Source organism: Anabas testudineus, chromosome 23 (assembly GCF_900324465.2).
Source record: "Anabas testudineus chromosome 23, fAnaTes1.2, whole genome shotgun sequence".
Taxonomy (NCBI): Eukaryota; Metazoa; Chordata; class Actinopteri; order Anabantiformes; family Anabantidae; genus Anabas; species Anabas testudineus.
Window position 1 is genome coordinate 10,721,219 of NC_046631.1, and position 22,221 is coordinate 10,743,439.

Consider the following 22,221-nt stretch of genomic DNA (forward strand, 5'->3'; position numbering starts at 1 on the left):
GGACGGCAAATGTGAGCTGAGCCTCTAATGGCCACCAGACCAAGAATACTTTTAAGGTTTCTGAAGCGCTCTGAGGTGCAGCAAAGTCAAACGGTTCTCTGAAGAGTGGCTGAAAGGGTTTACTGATTATTTCAGACTAGTTTTCTGTTCAAAGCAGACATTTCCACCCCAAACCGGCTAGGTCCGGTCCAAAAAGACAGAAACATGTGTCTTGTCCAAAATGATGACTACTTCATGTTAATGTCAAAATATTACTCTAGATGAGGATCCAGGTCAAGTAGTTGCCATACATTACAAATATACATAAACATAACATTTATTATACAGAAATGAATCCCATTCTGTATTACAGACAAGGCAGTAGTCCTGGATTCATGATCATGGATGATCTAGCAATGGATCTGTGCCAGAAATCATGTCAACTAGTGTAGCTCTCCATTTCATCTGCATTGTATTACATAATGATGTAGCCCGACTGTTATGCAATCTCTGTTACTGTGGGGCTAGCCTAGTTTTTAATTGGAGGTTGAATTAAGGACCACAAATAGGCTCGACTCTGTGAAGGGAAGCAGAGGGAGAGGGGGAATCATTTTTAATTGAATGGGGGAGAATTTTACTGCATGATTATGGTGAATTTGTAATATGTGGCCTGTGGGGAAGTTTCAGTCCCGAGCTTCAGTCTCAAAATACTACACTCATACATATAATGAATTCTGTGATACATTACTATTTTATTCTCAGCATTGAAACAGTTACCAGTCATCCCCTCAAAAATTCTGAACGAAGTTAAACTGTCCAGATATTTTACCATCTCCGACCTCTGTCCTCTTTCTTATGTGTGTACACAACATGTTGGTTTAGACGAGGTGTTGTAGAAAAGCTTGTTTGCTCTGAGTAGGTGTGTTCCCACTACTTTGATCTTATCAAGCTTGAGAGCACGAGACGAGAGCACTGGGCATCGAGGTCGTGTTTGTTTTCCACGATTCTCTGTAGCAAGAAAACAGAATTTATGATTTCTGATGGTAACAGAGGATGCAATGGCAACTTGAGGAGGAAGAAAGTGAAGAAATATTGACATGTGACAAGTAATGGGAACACATCAATCACTGTTCACCATGTTCGCATTTCTCTAGTCCTTATTCTAACTGTTATTGAGAAATGTATGAGGAATATATCATTTATATTCAGCTCATGTATTCTTATCCTCATGATAGCCCACTTCTCATGTTATGTCCTATTTAATTTAAGCAGACCACTCAGAGATATGGGAGCACTATTCTGTTCTACTGTATTACTGTACTTAGGTGTTTCTACACCTGCATCATCCACCTGTTTCCATTCATCTTTACTCTGTGTCTGAACATGTGCCAAAGTGTGTGCAGTGTCTCAGCGTGCAGCAAACTGCTCAAGTGTCTGCAAGAACGTGTGCATGTGTGTAAGTGAGAGGGGGAGAGAGACAACAATGAAAGTGTGTGTGGGCTTATCAGAGAATAGCAGCGAGCTGAATCAACTCACGGGAGCCATGAAGAGCAGCATACAGTCATCATTAGCTTCTCAGCTAGAACACTACACAGACATACATGCAAATATACACAAAGCATGACACATCTACACCCCACCCCACCCTCCACCCACTCTCCTGCACCCGCTATGATCAGTGAAACCTTCTCAGAGCAGTATTCCTCATGGACCCTATACAGAGTCATCTTCAGTCAGTCACCAGTCTACATCACTATGGCAATGGCCTAAATTTCTCCTCGGTGTGTGTGTTTGCATGCATGTGTAGCTTTGTAGTGTCTGCCTACCATATACAAATATAATGATATGTCTGTGAATAGTTTGCTTTGTCTAGATGTGTCTCGTTCGTTCGTCAAGTCCTTGTGTTTAACGGGGCCAAGTTACACTTTTTTTTTTGTGTTTTTATGAAACAACTTTACTGTCACTTTCCAGAGGCTGTTGAAATTTTCTGTGGATGGAATATGGCCTCTTTAAACAATCATCTATGACTGATGTCAGTGATTTGAATATTGTGAACATTTAGCAATTTAGCCACAGAGACTGTGTAATTGTGACATCAATAAATGACACGCAGCTAATTCTAGTTTCCCCCCTGCAAACAGTCAGCGAAAGCATTTAAACAAGATATATCTGTGTCTAGATGTCTTGGTCCATTATTTATGTGCAGCACTAAAAAGTTCATTCTCTGTATGTATATCTTGTATGGACTTGATGCAGGAGCAAGAGTTAATAGGCTGTTTCTGCTGCTTTGAACTAATGATCCCATTTAACAAATACAACAGCAACAACAGCATCTCCTTGACACCTAATGGTAAGGTCATCTGTGCATGTCAACTGCATTAATATTGATTGCAACTTATTTACAATTCCAATGTGCATTTCTCAGCAGAGAAAATGTCACTTGTTTTCTAATCACTTTACTTAAATATGTAAATTAACTGACTAACAAGGAATTAACAAAAACGAGTGAACTCCTTAAGTGTAGCTGAATATTATGAACAAATTAGGAATTAAAGGAGGAGCAGTTTCTCCAAATCATATTTCTGATTTATCCTACAGTACATACATGGCAGCAGAGTCCTAATTTGGTCTTGAGAACAGTGCTTCTTCTTATTTGATTGAGGCAGCATCTGAGACCCAGCAGTGGACTGTGCAATTACCTGCTCTGAGGCTAGGGAGATATTATATGAGATCTAGGCTGATTATATCCACTATTTGGCCACCGTGACTAATTTTGATGATCAGACAGAAGCAGAAGTGGTTCTGAGAGGAAGGCATACAGGTCAATCTGAGGTGAGCGAGGGTTAAAGACTCTAATCACCAGTTGTGACTATTACAGTAAGAAGATGTAAGAAGAAGTGGTTCTCCACTAAAAGCTGGCCAATGGTTCAGTAAAACTGCAAGAGAAAAATAGGAAATGGGAATGTCAAGACAGAAACATTGATTTGTTCAGCTTCTTGACACGAGAGGAGTGTTAGGAGAGCTTCACACTGACACTCCCAACCTCCTGGAACTTCACTTTAACATGTAGGTTTAGCAGCGTTGATTACAGAGCGTGCATTTAGTATTCAGCAACAGAAGGAAACAAAATGTTTTAGTTTTAGTGACAAGTTTTCCGATTACTCTGATCATCTTTTAGGTGTTTTTCTCCTTACAGCAGTACTGAGGAATGTCAAGACCAGTTACCTTGAATGTCCAATAATTTAACATAAATGGTGCTTGAAGACACGTCCTAACGTTATATTTGAAAAGGGGGGAAAATGTCAACTATTGTAGATGCAATAGAATGAAATCATGTTTGCATGGGATGTGAACCCAATCTTAGACATTAGTGTTTATGTGTGTATGTACCAAAACAAAGCTATTACCAGGTGTGCAAGTTCCAGGGCTACGTTCATCACAACTGTGTGCAGCTTCACAACAGAAGGATGAAAATGTGCAAAGCTCTGAAAGAAGCCAGCACAGTACTCTCCTGCGTTCCCTTCCTCAGGATACAGCATAATAATGCTCTACCACCTGTGCTCGTTGCAAATCATCCTCTTCCACTATGTCTCTAATTAGCATGTGTCTGAAGCCTGGCTCCCCACGCTGATAAAGGTAGCCAAATAAGATGTCTTGTTCCATCTGGGACTTTATTGATTGCTGGTCCTTGAGAAAGCATTTGATTTTTTTGCTCCAGGTGGTCCTGGGAGGTAATGTGTGCTTTAATAATCTTTAGGGTGATGCTGATTACAGAGGGGGAATGAGTTTGTAGTCTGACAAACCTCCGCAGACGAGCACTGACATCACGTCTGTCTCCATGGCAATGTGAAAGAAACGTAGGCTGCTGGTGTCTGGATGCAGGCCGTGTGAGGAGAGCGGGAGAGACAGATAGAGAGAGACAGACAGAGAGAAAGAGAGTGTCGGAAATCCTCTAGGAAAGGCGTGAAGGAACATAGTGTCAGGAAGCTACCAGCAATGAATACTAATATCTGAGGCTATAGATGGACGACCGAGCACATGTGCGCACACACAAGCTGCTACGGTGTCTTTCTCAGTTTTGTCAGCAGTCAGTTGGTATCAAGTGAAAAATAGCCTTTGAGCACAAATGTCACCAGAGCCAACGGTGACATTAAATCCTATTGGACTAAAGGTTTAGACTGCTCCGTCCATAAAGAACCACCGGCAGAAAGACGTAGGAGACACATGAAAAAGAACAGACGAAGATGATAACATCTTCTCATGTACAGTCAATTTCACACCTAGGAATACAACATACGGTGATGGTTGCTGTTCCATTAAAATTCACCTTTTGCCTTTTTGTTTTATTACACTCAGCCATCAAAGTAAATAATGGCAAAATCTTCTTCACATCTTATAAAAGGGAAGTGAGCACTCCCTTCACCCTAGCGAGTCGGCCAGTCAGCTCTTTGCAGAAGCATTTTTTCCACTGAGAACCTCTAGGAATCATCTTTGCAGAAAAAGTTCAAGCTCATTCAGTTTTCAGGGGCTTTTAAGTGCAGTGCAATAATTTGGGGAAATAACAGACCTGACCCTACAAATATACCCTCATGATGGTGTTTTGTGCTGAGCGTGGGCTGGAACAGAATAGGTAAAGGAGAGAAAATGTGAGAGAACTCAAGCTATGGCAGACTAGACTTGAAAATCAACTGCTGCCTCTACAAGTCCCACAAGACATTGTAGGGGTTGACAATGTGAAAAACAGATGATCTGATTGTGATCATACGACATTTTCAAGAAACTATTTATTTCTCTATGAACAAATGTACAATAATATTGACTCAGTGCACCCTAAGCATATGCTGTAAATGTCAACATCCATAGGCATAAAGTTCAACTCGAACCCAGACTCATATTGTTGTGAGAATGTCAACAACATCAGGTCGGTATGCCTCAGATATAATATCTATACATTTATTATAGACTCGAAATGTAGACGAAATGTCACTGCAACAGGTGAGTGGATGTCAAGAAAAACATAAATATATATATAAAAAACGAAAACCAAGCTTTTACCTAATTTAACACCATGTCTTTCCTCCTTTTTCCCTCAGTTACTGCATCTAGAACTGCACTGATCAGTCTGAGAAAGGGTATAAAGTTACTTCTAAAATACTGGGAAATAAATAAAAAGAACCTGCAGGCCTCTCTCGCCTCAGTAAATATCAGTACTATCCAATAGAAACAGAGAGACAGAAAGTGGCAACCACCCCCACTGCAAACCTAGGAGAACACTGAGGCTCTAAGTTTTTCTCAAACCTTTAGAGAAAGTGTTTAATGTACTAATGAGTCAGAAGTTGAACTGTTTGGGAGACAGTAGTCCCAGTTACAGTGTAAACCAAACACAGGATTCACTAATAAAACTCTTACCTGCAGTCAAGCATTGAGTTGGCATTGTAATGGGATGTTTTGTTGCTTCAGGGTGACTTGCCATAATTGAGGGGATCATGAATTCTGCTCTCTACCATAAAATCCTACAGGAGGTCATTAGTCTGTGATTTGAAGTACACCTGGTTGCATTATGTTAGTAAGTATGATACACACACACACACACACACACACACCAAACAAGAAATCAGGAAGAGGTAGAAGACTTATTGTGTCTCCATGTAGCGATGATAATGTAGGAAGATGTTTCCAAAACTGCCCAATCAATAAATGACTATGATGTGATGCTTACAGTTCCTTGTTTCTTTGTATAAAGTCAATAAAAGCACAAAGAAAACCAGATATAAAAGCTAATAATGACTTTTTGCATTGTTCCTGACAAAAAGAACTAAAGTTGTAATTCCTCAGCTCAGAAATAAACCCCATACACCCTATGTTTAATATATTTTGAGATGTTATTTTGTGTTCCTCCTAGCATCCAAACTCTCTCCCCTCATTTGCAGCCATAGCTCTTTGTTTTGTCTCAGTGGTGATGAGCAACACATGAAAAATTGACGTCAATGCATCTATATAGCACACCGAGCCTTCTCTTCAAGTGTGTATTTGTGGATGGTGGGAGCTTCACACGGTGGTTCTATCTCACAAAAAGATAAACATAACAGTGAACAACAGCAACATTCAAAGCGCACCACAGAGGTAAATGTTCTCCGAATTACAGAATGCACGATTTGAGGGTGCTTCTCTAAAGATTTTTCTACAGGATTAAATTCTGGACTCTCACTTGGCCAGTTCAGGATACTGATCTCCCTTTTGTCAGTCATTTCTGGCTGGATTTGGCGGTGCAGCTTGGCAGCTTTTAGAAAACAAGGGTTAGTGATACAGTAAGATTCAAAGAGATTTATGTTTGGGCCCAGGTTTCAAACAGAATGTACCACACAGAGGAACGGCGACAAAAAAAGGGGCTAGACATGCAGTGGTGGCTTAAACCTCCAGAGGAGTCGTGAGGAAACCCGCACAATGTGATCATCTTGTGTATTTCTCAACAGCTTTGACCTATTTGCGTGGTAAAGTCACCCATCTAAATATAGGCATTGGGGGGATAGAGAGAGGCAGGGAGGAGAGGAAAGGAAGAGGCAGAATTATCAAAGCACTTTCTGGTTGGGCTCAGTTGGAATTAAATCCACTTTTCTGAGAGAAAAAAAGGAGGAGGTGGAGAATGAAGGAGACAAGGAGAAAGCAAGACAAAGGAATAAAGGAGCATAGCATAATTAGCTGAGGCACAGATCAAGCTGAGGAAGCAAAGCAAACAGAAGTGGCCTGCTCGGTGTCACGTATTATTTGACTACAGCACATTCTCGCTCCTTCCAGTGCTTTTTACCTGCACTCGCGCTTCCTTGTTGCTCCAAATATCAGTAGGCTGCCAACAGTCTCTGAAGTATGAAGCATTGTGTTTCCATTTTTGGGAGGGAATGTTGAATTCAGCAGATGGAGGCTGTGTGTACCTGTTTACTGAACCAAACACTTTGGTTTGTTCATCAAAGTGTCCTCCGCAGGCTGCCTCTTCTTCTTGTTCACTTCTAGAAGCATTGAGATATTGATTCTGTTGCTTTGTTAGTGTTTCGTTATAAAAACAGCACCTCCTTCATTTTGAGTTGTTGCACTTTGTGTAGCTTTATGCACAGGCTTCAATTCTTATGCCTGTATATGTAAACATTGTATGCTGTGCATGTGTCTCGATAGATGTACAAGTAACAAGTACGTCTTATTTTCTTGCTGTAAGACTTCTTGTACATGTGTGTGCATCTTCTATCAGTGTTGTTCCTTCTAAGACACAATGCTTCTCCACCTAATCCAGTCCCACTGCTCTAATTGGCTAACTGAAGCCATTTTCTCTGCTCCAGGGAGCGTGGAGATTAGAGGGAGTGTGTGCTCTGAGCTGCCCAGCGCCTAAATGAGTCACGCTGTGGGTCTCTCAGAGGAATAGATGGAGCACACCCACACACACAAAATCAGACCAGTAAAGTGTTCTCGCCATGACACTGTGGAGCTAAAAAAGACATAAAACTGAAACATGTACAGGTGTAGAATTTAATTTTGCTTCATGTTTGGGGCGTCACATGCTGAAACACTTCCATCAACATTTGCAAATCTGTGTCTGAGTGGTCAGAGTTACACTGAGTCACCTGTGCTTACCCAACTCCTGCTGAAAGGCGGTCTGCCCCCATGTTAACATCAATTATGGATGTAGCCTGCAGCTAAATACCCTATCACGCGGTTCACAATGCTCACAGTTCATGCAAGCTTCACCACACACTACTGCAATCAACATGCATTCCAGAACTAGCATCCTTTAACATATGATCCAATGCGTGATCACCTACATTTAAATAAAGTTTCATGAAGAATGATGCAAACCGTAGTGAAATATAGAGATGCTACACTGAGACAGATAAAAGGCAGCTCTGGTATGGGATTGGCTCTTTGTATTAATCAATACTCTAAGTTTAGCTTTTAGGATGGGGAGGGGAAAAGTAGAACTGCTGTATCCATTGTTATGATGCCAAATTTCTAAAATGAAAAAGCTGCAGGGATGACACAAGTTGGGAGATGCTTGTCAATAATGCAGCATGCACTAAACTCATTCAACACGGCTCACACACATGGAGCTACTGTTCACATTCCATTTGTACAGTTTATTTTGTGTAAGCAGTGCAAGCTGAAAAGTGTTGGATGTTGGTTGACAGACACATGACTGTTGGCAGAGCTGCTGTGGCTTGGCAAGAGAACAGGCCACGTATCACGGGTCTGTATCAGGGTATGATGCTCTCGCTGGCACAGGCATACATTAAAAATGATGCACCAACATATGTGGACAAGCCACATAAAGTCTCAAAGACACGTAAGACCGCTAGAGGTCTCTCTGTACGAAGGAGGTGCAGAGAGCTCATTTCTCTCCAGCAGCCCCCTGAAGAAGGAGAGAACACGTGACATGAGTAGATCCTTTTGACAAACATGGATCGCATGTGACTTGAGCCTCTACTGACCACCAGGCCAAGAGGTCATTTAAGGTATTCAGACGGCAAATTGTTAAGTACAAATTGATCATATAGGCCCGTGAGCTCAAAGGAAGCCACCCTACCTCAAAAAATGCCAGGAGCTCTGGTTATTCATTCAACATTCATTCTATGTTATTCCTGTGAACACATTTCAACAAACCATCTATTCTCAATTAAGGGAGCACGTACAGTCGATTCAGTGGGTGGGTGGATGCACTGTGAATGAAACTGCATTTATCTGCTCCTGTTTGAGAAGGAACGCATCTATTTACATGTGTGAGTATGTACCAGGAGAGGTACTAGCTACAATCCCATTAATTAGCATAATTGGTTCATAATTGGCCCTCATCAAGTCCCTACAGATGCCATCGCTCAAGCCTCAACATTATTGCCAGACATCTCAAACACTGGCTTCACTCTCCCTGCAGAGATGATACAGGCTTGGTCTAATCTTTCCTGCTACACACACGATAAGTTACTGGGCATACTCTGTGTGTTGCTGAAAGTCATTTGATTATCCAATAAACAGGCCATGAGTAAATAACGCGCTGAGACATACACTCACTACAAACTCAAAGAGCAAACATCTGCCAACGTATCGGAACAAATAATTTTACAGGGTGGAAAGATTTCAATACTTTTTTTTACGGCATGTGTGTATGAAAATACACCCCTGTGCTGTGATACTGTAAGAGAGAGCAAGCAGACCATAATGAAACCAGACACGTGTGTGGCCTTGGGGAATTGGTCTTAACGCTTCTGAACACCAACACAGCTGAATAAAGCAGACGTACTGGCTACTTAAAACTAGGGTTGGGTCCTATAGCAGTTCATCTAAATGAATTCCTTTGAATTACTTATAGGTTTTCTTTAAACACATGTAAGCTATCAACATCTAAAAGTTAAGATTCACATGATATTTGTCATCATCTTTTGAGCTGAGAAGACATAAACACTACAGTTTTCAGTAGTATAACTAATGTTAACCTGTATTACAAAAAGTTAAATGTTAAATATGTTGTTCCACATGTAACATACATGAGGCTGCGTCTACTCAGGGGAGTGTGAAATATAACAGATATAAATGCAACAGTTACTATAAAGACCTGATATCAACCATCAATCAGATACAACATCCCTTCGTAAATAGATATACTGCTGTCTTGTCATTTTGAGGTCAGAGAGCCACGGGATGTTTTTGTTGTGAGATGCTTGCGTAATAGTTGGACCGCTTTAGTGGCGCTGCCATGGCCATTTCAGTTTTACTATTTTATTAGGTCTCTGTTAAAAGAATCACAACTGTTAGAGCATCCAGAGTGGGAGCTACCATGGTTTGGGATCTGTCAGTGTCAAACTATTTTAATGCCAGAGAAGTGTTTTTACTTTGCTTCAAATAAGGTTTATTAGCCTCTGAGGGAATCTGGGTATTCTGTTGACCTGGAATGGGGATCAAAAATGGAACTTACTATCAATACAACTGAGACAGTCTAACTTCATTTCACGTTTGTGGGTTTGCGGGTAGGCGTATTGCATGCTTGTCTGAGGAGTGTACTGCTCATGTCAAACAAAAGGAAACACATGCTTGCTCATTGTTTATCAGTATAACAATCTAACCTTGAGCAACCAAAGCATCTTCCTGTGCACTGGAGCGCGTTGTTAAACAAAGCAAACACAGTTGAGGAGTGGAGACAGGAGGAGAAGGTAGAGAAGGGAGGTAGGGGAGAGCTGAGCCAAATAAAACACCATGAATTTTTTCAGTAAATTGACAGGACTGGAAAAAGAGCCTGAAGTTGTCCACGGTGGTGGAGTTTATCAAAACAACCAGGAAATAAATGACGCTGCAAAATTTCTCTTGTGTGAGCAGGAATAAACGAGTGCTGGCATGCATTTTGTGGAATTGGGTGATAACACGGAAATATAAAAACTGCCAGTTTTTCTCTTTTCATACTGTACAACGGGAAGATTCTGGGCCATGGCAAAATGACAGTGAAACCAAGCAAAGCTGAAGAAAACATGATAAACCAAAATCACTTCAGAGAGATAATTTGCCGTGCACAGCGAGAGAAGCTGATCCTTCTGCTCATTTGGTGTTCAGTTCGCCACTGCACGGTGCATTGTAAATTCTGAAATAACTGTGAGGTATTTCAGGTCTTAAACATCTTTTTAGTGGGTGGATGCTAGCACCATGACTCTAAACATTTACAGTAGGATTCACTAGTACACCAAGGACCACAGGCATGCCAGGTAGCAAGAAATGTACCTTATTAGAGAGTCAAGCACAGAGCATGTTCTACAGTATGTTGTACAGAGGGTACATTTGTGATCAGTTATTGTGGGATACATAAAAAATACTTTATTAATTAATTAATTCAAATCAAATAAAGAATTATCCTAAATGTGACATGCTTAACCTCCCATGAAAGAAAATTATTCTAGCAGTATACAGTACAGTACTCACACTCCCACTCTCCTTCACATTTTACTGAAAATATAATGGTCAACCATTTAAAATATTTTCAAGAGCAATTCTACCAACTAATAATGATTAAAAGTCAATATCTGAAAACTTGCATTTACAAAAATAAGAGTCTTTGTTGTAGCTGTCTAAAGCAGTGGTCATGTACATACTATTATCCCGTCATATTTCTTTAGGTGAGTCCTGACTGATCAGGACTGTATTCCACCTGTGGCACACTCATTATTAGAATTAGAATAAATTAAAATGTACAAAAAGTGAAGAGGTTGGAAAACTTTCCAAAGCAACTGTGGCCTTCACATGGTTTTAGAAGCAAAGTGAAGCACTCACTGTGAGTACACTGGCGTTGACACTTAACCGCCCCCTTGAACATAAATATGAACATTTAGCCCAAAGATAAAAAAGGTTATGTACTTATTGCCCATTTCCACCCCTCAGAAAAAATATGTGATGTTTAACAAATATGAATAGTCGTACATGAAAGCAATCAAAATCCCAGACCTGCATAGCCTCATAATTAGAACAAGGTACGGTTTTAAAAAACAAACCATCAACACTCCAGTGTGGGCGGCTCGCGCTGTTTCAACCAAAATTCCCACCAGAATCACAGTTTGCACCTTTTTTCATTTCTACTGACAGTTTAGCTTCAAAGAGCAGTTCTACAACTGAAGCTAGATCCTGCCTCGTTTCAAGACGATTTTCCTATGAAATGGATCAGTGCTGATACATTAAACCCATCTGTTCACCGGTACAAGAGAGCTCATGTGCCACCATAATGAATGAATGAAAGCGGCAATCAAACTAACAAATAAATATCATAGGGCAGAACTCATTTGTAAACTGGGTGGAACTGTAATATTATTCTATTCTGCTGAAGTAACATATAAGTAAAAAGTCAAATTCACATTCACCAGTAGCTTCATTACCTGCTGTACTCTAATTAGCACTACTGCATGTGAGAGCTGCTGCATGTTCTCGTTTAAAGATAAGATGAAACTTCAGTCACCACTGCAGGGAAAACTTGGTGACTGCAGCTGCAGACAATGGTATAGCAGATATAAGACAAACAAAAGTAACAGAAGATAACAAAAGAAGTAATCAAACAGTCTGAAAGTGTTTCGTATCTGTGTGGCGGTGACCTAAACACGCTGTTTGAGTAATGTGCTGATTTTTCAGGGTAAAAATTGAATTTCTTTTTGTACCCACTGAGAAAGCTGCTTGACCAAGACATTTGCTGCATTGCACCATGCACTTCAGAATAAAACAGACCAGCACCCCACATTAAAGACCCGCTGGTGACTTTCTTATGAAACATCTGGAAAACTGTACCTGTGTCGGTCACGACTGAGCTTCAGCATCAAATAAGATGCGGTTAGTTTCAATCTGTCCAATTCACTGCACAGCACCGCCATCTGAGATAAGTGTATACTGTACTTTGTGGCATAATTTTATTACCTTCTAAATTGAATATTTGTATAGCCAAGCTTATTTGCACTTATCATAGCAAATAATGATACGGACATTTTGATAGCTTTGCCTCATTCAGCAGGTCACAGTTTGAGATAGCAGCCTCTGCACATTCAATTCCCCATCACTCAGATATGGCGAAGATGGAATATTTCATTAGGGGCTTGGATAAACAGAATCAGAGCTCTTATTTGTCTGCGTGAGCACGCCGGCTAAGCAGACTAAGCGGTTGTCTTGCTATAACCTAAAGCCACAGAGAGCAGTGGCTACACAGATTGAATCCCTGATTGCAGAGACCTCCCAGACTAAATTATTGCTTGAATGTTGCAGGGACATAGAGGTCAAAATCAGTCCAAGCTGCAGGATGTTTTTCAAGTTTCGAGCAAAATTCTCTGACAACCCTCTGAGGTCAGTTTGGGTGACTGAACTTCTTACAGTAGGATGCAGGGTCTCTACTCATTTGAATTGACTTGATGGAAAACACAGAGGAGGAGACAGGAAAAAAAGACCAAAGGGTATCTTCAAAAAGAAACAAACATGGCTGCTGGACAGAATAGGAATACTTTTTTGCATGATCCCTAACCTTAGCCTTAAACCTGATTTATAAACAAAAAAATGAGCACTGACTTTTGATTTGAAGACACCTGATCTGTTTTTCCTGAACTCTGCTTTGTCTTGTTTCCCTCATTCCCATCCCATGTCTTAACTTCAGCATTCAAGATGAGCCAATTATTCTTACAGCCCCACTAATTAACATAAGGGATGGACCCTAACGATACTAAGACGGCTGAAAACTGACAGCGAAACTGTATCTTGTCTCCGGCACCGCTGACTACATGGTCTCTGTGCAGGATGCCACTAATCACTGCAAGTGAAACTATATTATTGAAACCAAACAATAAGGATGGATATGACAGCATTTCTATGGATGAAGAGGAGTGTATGACTGAAAGAAAAACATCAAAGTTACGGAGCATTAAACCGAGAGAAGCTGAAAAATGCTAAGATGCTCATAGAGGTACGGGGAACTGCAGAGTTGGTTGATAAAAATGTTGGTGTGGGGTTTCAAGCAACACCTTCTTTATATTACACACAGTCACAAGCTGTTTTAGCTCAGCTTTAAACCAATCAATATTTTCATATCAACAAGAAATGACTCAATTCTCACTCATTCCGAGTGACCTTTGTGGTTAGGAAACAAAACAGTGAGATGAGAACAGACCGAGCTGTTTACCAGACAAACATCATTCTGCAGACTGATGATAAATAACCAACATCAGTTAATTGAGTTACGATTCCTCTGATTATGACCTTGATGTGCATAAGATAACATGATTAAGTTGTTTACATGACAGTTGTTGTAATCAGACTACTGCCTTTCTGTGGTCATAATCAAATTGTTCATTTGTATGTAACTGTAGAATAATGGTTGTGGGCAGTTACACGGAGAAGCGGAGGGTTTGGTCCGCAGTAGGCCAAACAAGTGATTTTAGCCACAAAGCTCTGGCTATGAATATTAAAGCTGTAGGTCAACGTGTCCCCAACCTGCTCTGTGCACCAAATCACATCAAAACACACCTCTCGCTCCTAAGTGTGAAGGCAGTGACGTAAGTCTAAAGTACAGGAGTGGAAAGAACAGACAGACACCCCGAATGGCTCACAACGTCAATTATTACTCTACGTATGAACAGAAGCCTTGAAACATAAGGACTGAACAGTGTCATTTAAGCACCATATAGCCATGCAATACAGTACTGCAGCAGCCATGCATTTCTCATTTGTAGTACACATAGTGGATTTCCTGTTCAATGCCAAAAACATATCTCACCTCCACTTTCGTGCAGCATAAGTGAGATTCAAAAGCTTCTGTGCGTTTCACATTTTTCAGAACCAGTAGCGCTGTCATCACAGACATAATGTTCACACACTACAACCAGTTTTCTCATTGATCACATGAGAACTTGCAAGCTGTTCCTGATAAACACCTTAAATTCTAATCTCTGCTGTGTCATCATTTAAAAAAAAAGGAGGAGAAAACTCCTGTCGAGTTAAGGCTGGGTTTAAAATGATGTCCCAGGGTTTGCAGTTTCATTTACTTTTCCAACGATAAGACAAACACACGCTCTCAGCTTATTGGTAAACTACAGTATATGCAGTGCACTTCGCTGGGCTGTCAAGTCAAATGGAAACTGAGCATTCAGGGGAAGGAAAAACAGTTTGGAACAGCACAGTTTAGGATGTTTAATGCTGACTACAGGCAATACCTGTAGTCAGCCCAGAGGAGACCGTAAGGTTCACATGTACCAGATATGCACTGATACGCATTCATTGTGATGACATATTGTTCTTTCTAAATACAAGATGTCTGGAAATTTGCAGAAAAAGTGTTTGTTTCACAAGGGTTAGTTGAATTTCCACAGCAAAAACTACTACAAATACCCATTTCCAGAGGAAATAGTCAGTAAAATAACATTAAATTGGTCAGTGAAAACACTGACAATCTTCTCTTTGTGCTTTTGTTAGCTAAATAAAGGTTTGATTGAATCGGCAGCCACAGATTTGAGTTTTTATTGCATTTTGGGGTTTAAAAGCACCTTTTTTGTATTAGTTACACTCTTCTCAATATGTGATTTGTACAACATGCTGCACACTAGCAGGTGCAGTAGCTGACCAAGCTAGATTTTGTCTCTCTGCACCCACAGCTCCACCCATGGTGGTGACAGCACTGTGTGAGTAAGACATGCTTACTTAATTGTGTCCACAAGGAGGTCCGGTTTTTACTATCTCACACACCAGTTTTGATTATCTCCAGTTTCCAACTTAGAGGAGCTGTCATTTTCTATCACTAATACCCCACAGACATATTCCTGGAAAATCTGCAGGTCTGTCACATGTCATGGAAACGAGGAGGCGCAGTGGAACAGAGCTCCATTAAAATGCTGCCTCTGAGCCATCACTGCCTTCGTTTCTATTCAAAATGATGAATAAGTTACAAAATTAATGATTTGGCAAACCTACAAGTGTCGTGAATGCTGTTGTATAAAAATAGGGCGGCTGGATAGTGTAGTCCTTAGGCAAGACCTCCTCATGCTTACCCTGCCTTTGCCTTGTAGCTCACTCGTAAGTTTTGGATAAGTGTCTGCCAAATGACTGAATGTAAATAAAACCTCAACCTTAAACTGACAGATTAGGGGTTTTATACTTCCTGTCTCCCAAAGACATCAAATAATTATATCTTACACATTGCATAAAGCTCCCCTCACGGTGAGGTCATCGCAGGCAGGTCACCTGATGGATCTGTCTCATCAACATTACTGTAGTGACACGGGTGCAGGATTTTGGGGTCTTTGTGAGATGAAGACCCATTAGTGAGCAAATTTCCCACCTCTTCCCCATCACATCTGTAGGCCGCATCTGCCGTCAAGCATCAAGCATCATGTCACGCTCACCATGCAGCCCTTCCACATCTGTGTCCCGCCTTGTCAGTCAAGCCCTCCCACCCTACTGCACCTCCTGCTCACGCACACAGACACCTCTCCATCTCCCATTCAATGCCTGCCTCCGTGCACAAAGCCAGGACGAGTGATGTCAGACAGAATATTGCCTGTCAAAGTTACGCACTTCTGAAAAAGTCAAGGATGACAAGGATGCTTTTTTCCCCAACTTGATTTTACGAGTTTATGAGATGACATTTGCTGTAGGTTCAAATCTCATTTCCAACAAGCAGGGTGCTTAGTGTATACCCTGTGTTTCCTGACTCTTCTCATCAGCAGTCGACAGGAAGAAAGTAGGAGGTGAGAAGAAATAGACAGAGGGGGCTTAAAGAGAAGGGGTATGGAGGGGAAGAAAAAGAAAGTGGGCTGAGAGTTTAAGAGGAGTCGAGCCTTTGATGCAGACAGGGAGTGGAAACAGTTGCCATGGAAACCCCACCCTGCCTCCAATGAGTCAACGAGTAAAAAAAAAGAACAAGTAAATGGAGGGATGAGACAAAGTGAGCTTTTAACTAAAGGTATTTGCCTGATCTGCCAAACCCATCGACATATATAAAGGTGCGTTTACACACAAGCACCATCGATTGTTCTCGTTTCTTCTCTGACAAAATGCAGCATCACCTCAAACCCAACTCTGTGTTAAAAGCCGAAATCTGGTCCTCATTCATTTTTAGCTGGGCCCCAGCTCAGGGCTCCAGACTAAGACCTGCCTCAGTCTGGAGTCTGAGCTCCTCAATTATACTCACATTTATTAGGCTTCTCACAGAGATGCTAAATAATGAATGAACTGGCTCTAGGGAGCTGTTAGACTTTTTATTATCCTGATTATTGCTGTCATCCATCAGACATCAGGATGTTTAACAGAAACACAGGCCGAATCACAGGTAGGTAACTTTGTGCAGAATTCAGATCACAGGCTAGATTTCAGACTTCTAGGCAAGTGGCAAACATGAGGAACATGAAAATGAATGCACTTACTCTCAAAATGTACACACACCGATGCGCAAAAAAGAGAAAGAGAAATGAGCGGCAGAAAAATGATAATGACAGAAGGAAGCAGAGATAAGGACAGTGCCACTGAGCAGCAGGGTGGCAAGTGGGAGACAGACAGAGACTCATATTTCCTGCTATGCTGTGAGACTCGAGGATGATCAACTGTGGACAGACAGATGGACTTGCAGCCTCTGTCTGATTAGTAAACACCATCAGCATTGCATGGAGTTGCCCAAGCCATTAACACGAGCTCAGCGCCCCCATGGGCATCACACTCCCCATTAACTCACAGTCTCAACCAATACTTCCTGCTATTACTGCATATGTTATTTGTGCGCACGTGTAAAGGCTAAAACACACATACATAAATGTAAGAGCTTTCAAGAAGGTGGTAAAAAGACACGCACTTACACACTTTAAAAACAGATGCTGGAACATCCAATCACACCCTTCATAAACTTTAAGTCTGCATTACTGTGTGTTAACTGGGGTTTTCTTTTTAAGGGTTCCTCCTCTGCTATTAAACCACTTGTCGAAATCTTCACATGGGTGCCAAGCTATCGTCAATGAAGCCAGTTTCCCCAAACGCTTCAGGGTGTAAGGTTAATGGAAGCCATTAGGTTTGGGCGACGTATATACAAAACTCTAAAAACTGTTTTTCCGGTTCCATTCAGTTTATGTTCACAGGTATCTACTGCCACTTAGGCTGCATTGGGTCACTGGGTTCATGTTGCAAATCAATGAGCAGAACTACTATTAATAAAGACTCACATATAGGGAGGGTTGAGAGAAGGGAGAATGTGATGTATGAGCAACGCTTCACCTTTTTACCTGTGGCTGACCTCCTGATCGTCAGCTGTTATTCAGCTCTAAGTGCTTTACTGTGTCCACACAGCTAAATGGCTGAATATTATGAATGTGTGTGCATGTTTGGGTGAAGGAAGCATTCAAGGGAAGGCGAAGAGGAAAGCAAGCAAGGAACAACATGCAAAAGAAAATGTAAATAAAGATATAATGAGCACATGAAAGACTCTTGCCTTTTGGGAAATGAGTCATGTAATCCTGACGACCTTCACAGTTTTGTACATAGATTTATTTCGCTGCAACAGAGGCACAGCACATATTTATATTTGATTTAGTATTTGGGGCGAAACATGAGAGGCAGTTGTTTTTTAATCTTTCAGTTGATGTGCCCAGCCTTCAAGTTATTTACTCTAAATGTCTACGTTTACACCACAGACATGCCCTCTAAGTCAAACGCTCTGGAATTAGTTCAAATACTTGATGATTTTCAAATATTTTTCTGCTTGAGCTCCGGAGCTCTCAACTGAAAGCACATGCACGGCCTGTAAATGACTGAGTGTCTGAAAGTCAGATTAGACGACTCTATATTTAATTGCCATGTTTTTTTGTTTAGTTTTTTTATTTTACCTTAATAATTCAGCCGTCAGTGCTGCCTGCTTAGGCGTCACAACCAGTCTAAGCACACTTGTTCTTCACACTCTATATTCCACCAAATCTATGTGGATTACCAGACGATAGGCCTGATTTCACATGGGCTCACGCTATTAACGCTCTGACCTTGGATTTCAACCAGGCAATTTGTCTTAGAGTTGGCACAGCCTTAGCTGCCCTGGCTGACTCTGCCCAAGCTCCATGATTGGTATGAGTGGCAGTAACTCTCCTACTGTCTGCCCATCAACTTCCACCCTCCAGAAAAATGTCTTTTCTTCATCACTCAAGGGTTATGTTAAAACTGCTGTGATGAACTGCTTCAGATGTATTACTTAGAATTCTTTTCTCTCTCGCCCCTTAGCTGCTCTCAGATTTATCGCTTCTGCATCTCACCAGGCTCCAGTGTATCCATCTGTTTCTCAATTTTACATTAAGAGTTCTCCTTCTTTCTCTCCTACAGTATTTTGGTGTCACCTCCCTCAATCTCCACGAGAAATGTCCACATGTGGACCTGTCAAACCAGAAGGTGTGTCACTGTTTTGCATTTCCTAATCTTCAAGGATTCTCACAAAACACAACAAAAACATATTTAAGGATATTTTTTTGGACAGTGTATATTTATCTATCTGTGTATTCATCTATCAGTGCAGCTATGATACCTGTCTTTCCATTAATTTTCAAACACAAGGTTACTTTAGATCATTTTCTTTGTCTTGTCTTTTAAAGAGAGTCATGGTCGAAATACAGCACAAAACTGAAAAACAAGAGGAAGAAGAGGTGGAAGAAAAAGAAAGAAAATTAAAATGAATTAAATCAAAGACTGTGCAGAACAGAAAGAAGGCGGGAACACAGATGTGTATGTGGAACGTAAATCCATGCATCCATCCATCAGTTGAGATATGAAAAGCCCAGCTCAGTCAGGACTAAGCCTTTTCCTCTCAGCAGCACTGAGACCCATTGTTGAGCTTCATTAATGCACCAGTTAACCTCCCCGTACATCTCGTTCTCTCTCTGTCTCTGTGCAACAGTTTATCTGCAGTCCATTTACTCATGTGGTTATCATACTCTGTGTCCCACCGTCAACCACCCCCCCATACCTTTTGAGTCTCTCTCCCTCTATTTGTTCTCCTATTTGTTCTCACTCTTCACTGTTCACCTCTTTCTCTATCTCCAGTGGCTCGCCGGCAGTGGCTCTGTGAGTGGTTATCAGAGAAAATTACACTTCTGTTGCAAACAAATAGCTTTTTTGGTTCCTCCTGTTGTGTTTTGCTCAGAGAGGGAGACAGAAATGTGGCTCAAGTGAAATGCGGCAGCTCTTGGGCTTGAAGAATGCACCTCCATTAAGGATTCAGTAGAGAGTTGGCCACCAGACAGCTGGGCCTAATGGTACAGCTACTGTAGACTAACACACACTATACACACATAAGAGCTTGTACACAAACATCTCTGAATATCCCAACCCAGTGAGTGATGTGCAGAGGAAACATACAGCAAACAAAGCAAATAGGAATCAAAAGAATGTCGATGAAACATCATTAAGGCTAAGCCTGTATAAGCACTTTGGGTTAATAAGCCTGATAAAGTGCACACACACACACACACACACACACACACACACACACACACACACACACACACACACACACACACACACACACACACACACACACACACACACAAACACAAACACACACACACACACACACACAGCAGAGAAGACCCAAATGAGTGTTCAGTTTGAAACACTGCCCTGAACAAAACAAACAAATAAGTATCAATAGCTTAAAGTCCTTATCTTTAGTTGGCTACAGAACACTCAGCTGATCAGCTGTGTGCTCTTGTGAAGAAGTCAATGCAGTTAATTAGAGACAGAGCTGCAGTCGACACTTGATTTTAAAAGAGTCAAACTTCCAGACAAGGCCGATTCCAGCTCAACCAACACTACAGCAGCTAATCGATTATCACCAGAGACCCATAGTTAGGACTGAAGCCAATGGGACATGGCGACAAGAGAAAGTAAATGTCTAATCACACACTCTTCATCCCGTCCCAAATGACAGTGTCAGTGGGTTTGCAGATATATTGAGCTTGAAATAGCACTTGTCCAAACAAGCAGCCTTTGACTGTATGACATACTGCTACGGTTCTCATACATTGATTTTGTGGAGTTGCTATAGAAATGTAGATCGTTTATGATTTTCTTTCTAATTTAAGTGAATGAACAAGTGAGTCGATGCTAATGGAGTTAAGTGTATTTGTCATCTGTAGAAAAGGAAATCAGCATCCAACATGTATGATTGCTGATAATTATAACTAACATGATAAAAGGTACTAAAAATAGATGAAGATTCAAGGCTCAACTAGAGCCTGGAGATTTGGAAATAATGCACTCAAATATCTCTATTGCATTTTGTTAAGGGGCAATCCACTGAATGGAAGGTGGCTTATGGGAAATGTAGTATCTGATATTTTTGGAGTTGGAGACATAACCACAGACGAAAAGATTTTAACAAATACAATTATTATGTCTCCTGAAGCTTGCACAACATTATGGGAGTGACTTTCTATTTGTAGGTGAATCTCTAGAAGCAAATTCCAGCACACAGTGAAACTGGACACTTGGTGTGTGGCTCCTCTGCAGTCGCCAACTTTCCTTGATTGGTAATCCAACCTTGGCAAGAAAAAAATGCTTCTCTCAAGGAGGTGAACAGAGCGATCAAGGGTGTAAAGGGAGGAGGCTGATTATAGGAAAACTCACAGGGGACCGTGCGGAGGTAGAGGTTGTCCCGGATGATCTGCTGCAGCTCGTGGTCCACCGAGCCTTTCTGAAAGCGCAGGTTGAGGTAGTGGCGCAGGTCCTTGTCTATCACGCCCCCTGGAGGAACACAAGGGACAATAATCAGAATCATGCCTCCCCCATCAAATCAATCACTCTGACATGGAGGGCTGTACATTTTTGTTCCTGTCTAAGTAGAGAAATGGTTTGAGGAAAAAGAACCTAATCAGGCCTTGGTCAGAAATCAGGGCAGCTGAACGTGTTTGGGAATTATCCAGAGAAAAAAAAAAGGTTGCCTCACACTGTTTTCTGTGCCATTTCCAAACTTGCAAGCAGAAGAAGCTCCAAATGCTGCAGCAATAAATGACCCAGAAATCACCAAAAACCACAGTAAACAATTTGAAAATCCCCACAAATCAACACAACCAACATTAATGGATACAACTCTGCCCTCTCTCACATTCAGCATCTGTCTAGTGCTGCTATGGATTGGTGGAGGTGTTAATTGGAGCTGTGGCCAAACGCGTGTGGAAAAATGTCTACACATAAATCACACATGGACCTCCACCCCCTGAGGGACTATTTTTTACCTCCATTCTCCTCTTGCTCAACCTCTCACTCCCCCTGCCCCCATCTTTCCTCTCCATCTCTCCAGCCGTCCCAGTGGTGTGAACAGACCTCCACTTTAAACCAGTAAATCTCGCTGGCTCAGCAGAACAGAAGATAAAACAAAAGTGACGGAAGTAGCGACAGGGAAATGGAAGGAGGGCATAAGAGAGATGGAAGGCAAGGTCAAATCCCATGGGGGAGAAGAAAGGGGAGGTGAAGCTAAAACAAGCAATAATCCCCCTCCCTCCTCTGCTCCACCAAGAAATACATCTATCTACTCTGCCACACACTCATATAATCACATTTGAAATTGAGGCAGGACAGGACGGATGAGAGGAAGAGGGGGGCCACTCAACTGGCATTTCTTAAGGGACTGTGCATAGGGCTGCTTTAACCAACACACTTGTCGTTCTTGTTACTCCTCTGCATAGAATTAAAGAAGCAGACGGAGTGGCTGCACAGGCTGAAAAGACATTCGCCTAACCTTCAACA

The 22,221-nt window shown here is 41.4% G+C and overlaps 1 protein-coding gene across 4 annotated transcripts in view; it reads right to left on the reverse strand.

Moving 5' to 3' along the window:
- Positions 1–22,221, reverse strand: part of magi2a (membrane associated guanylate kinase, WW and PDZ domain containing 2a) — a 156,143-nt gene that overhangs the window by 86,677 nt on the left and 47,245 nt on the right. For all 4 annotated transcript variants that reach the window (XM_026362489.1, XM_026362488.1, XM_026362487.1 and 1 more), the window contains exon 2: positions 21,103–21,219. In XM_026362489.1, coding sequence (XP_026218274.1) covers positions 21,103–21,219 — 117 coding nt within the window. The remainder of the gene's footprint in view (positions 1–21,102; positions 21,220–22,221) is intronic.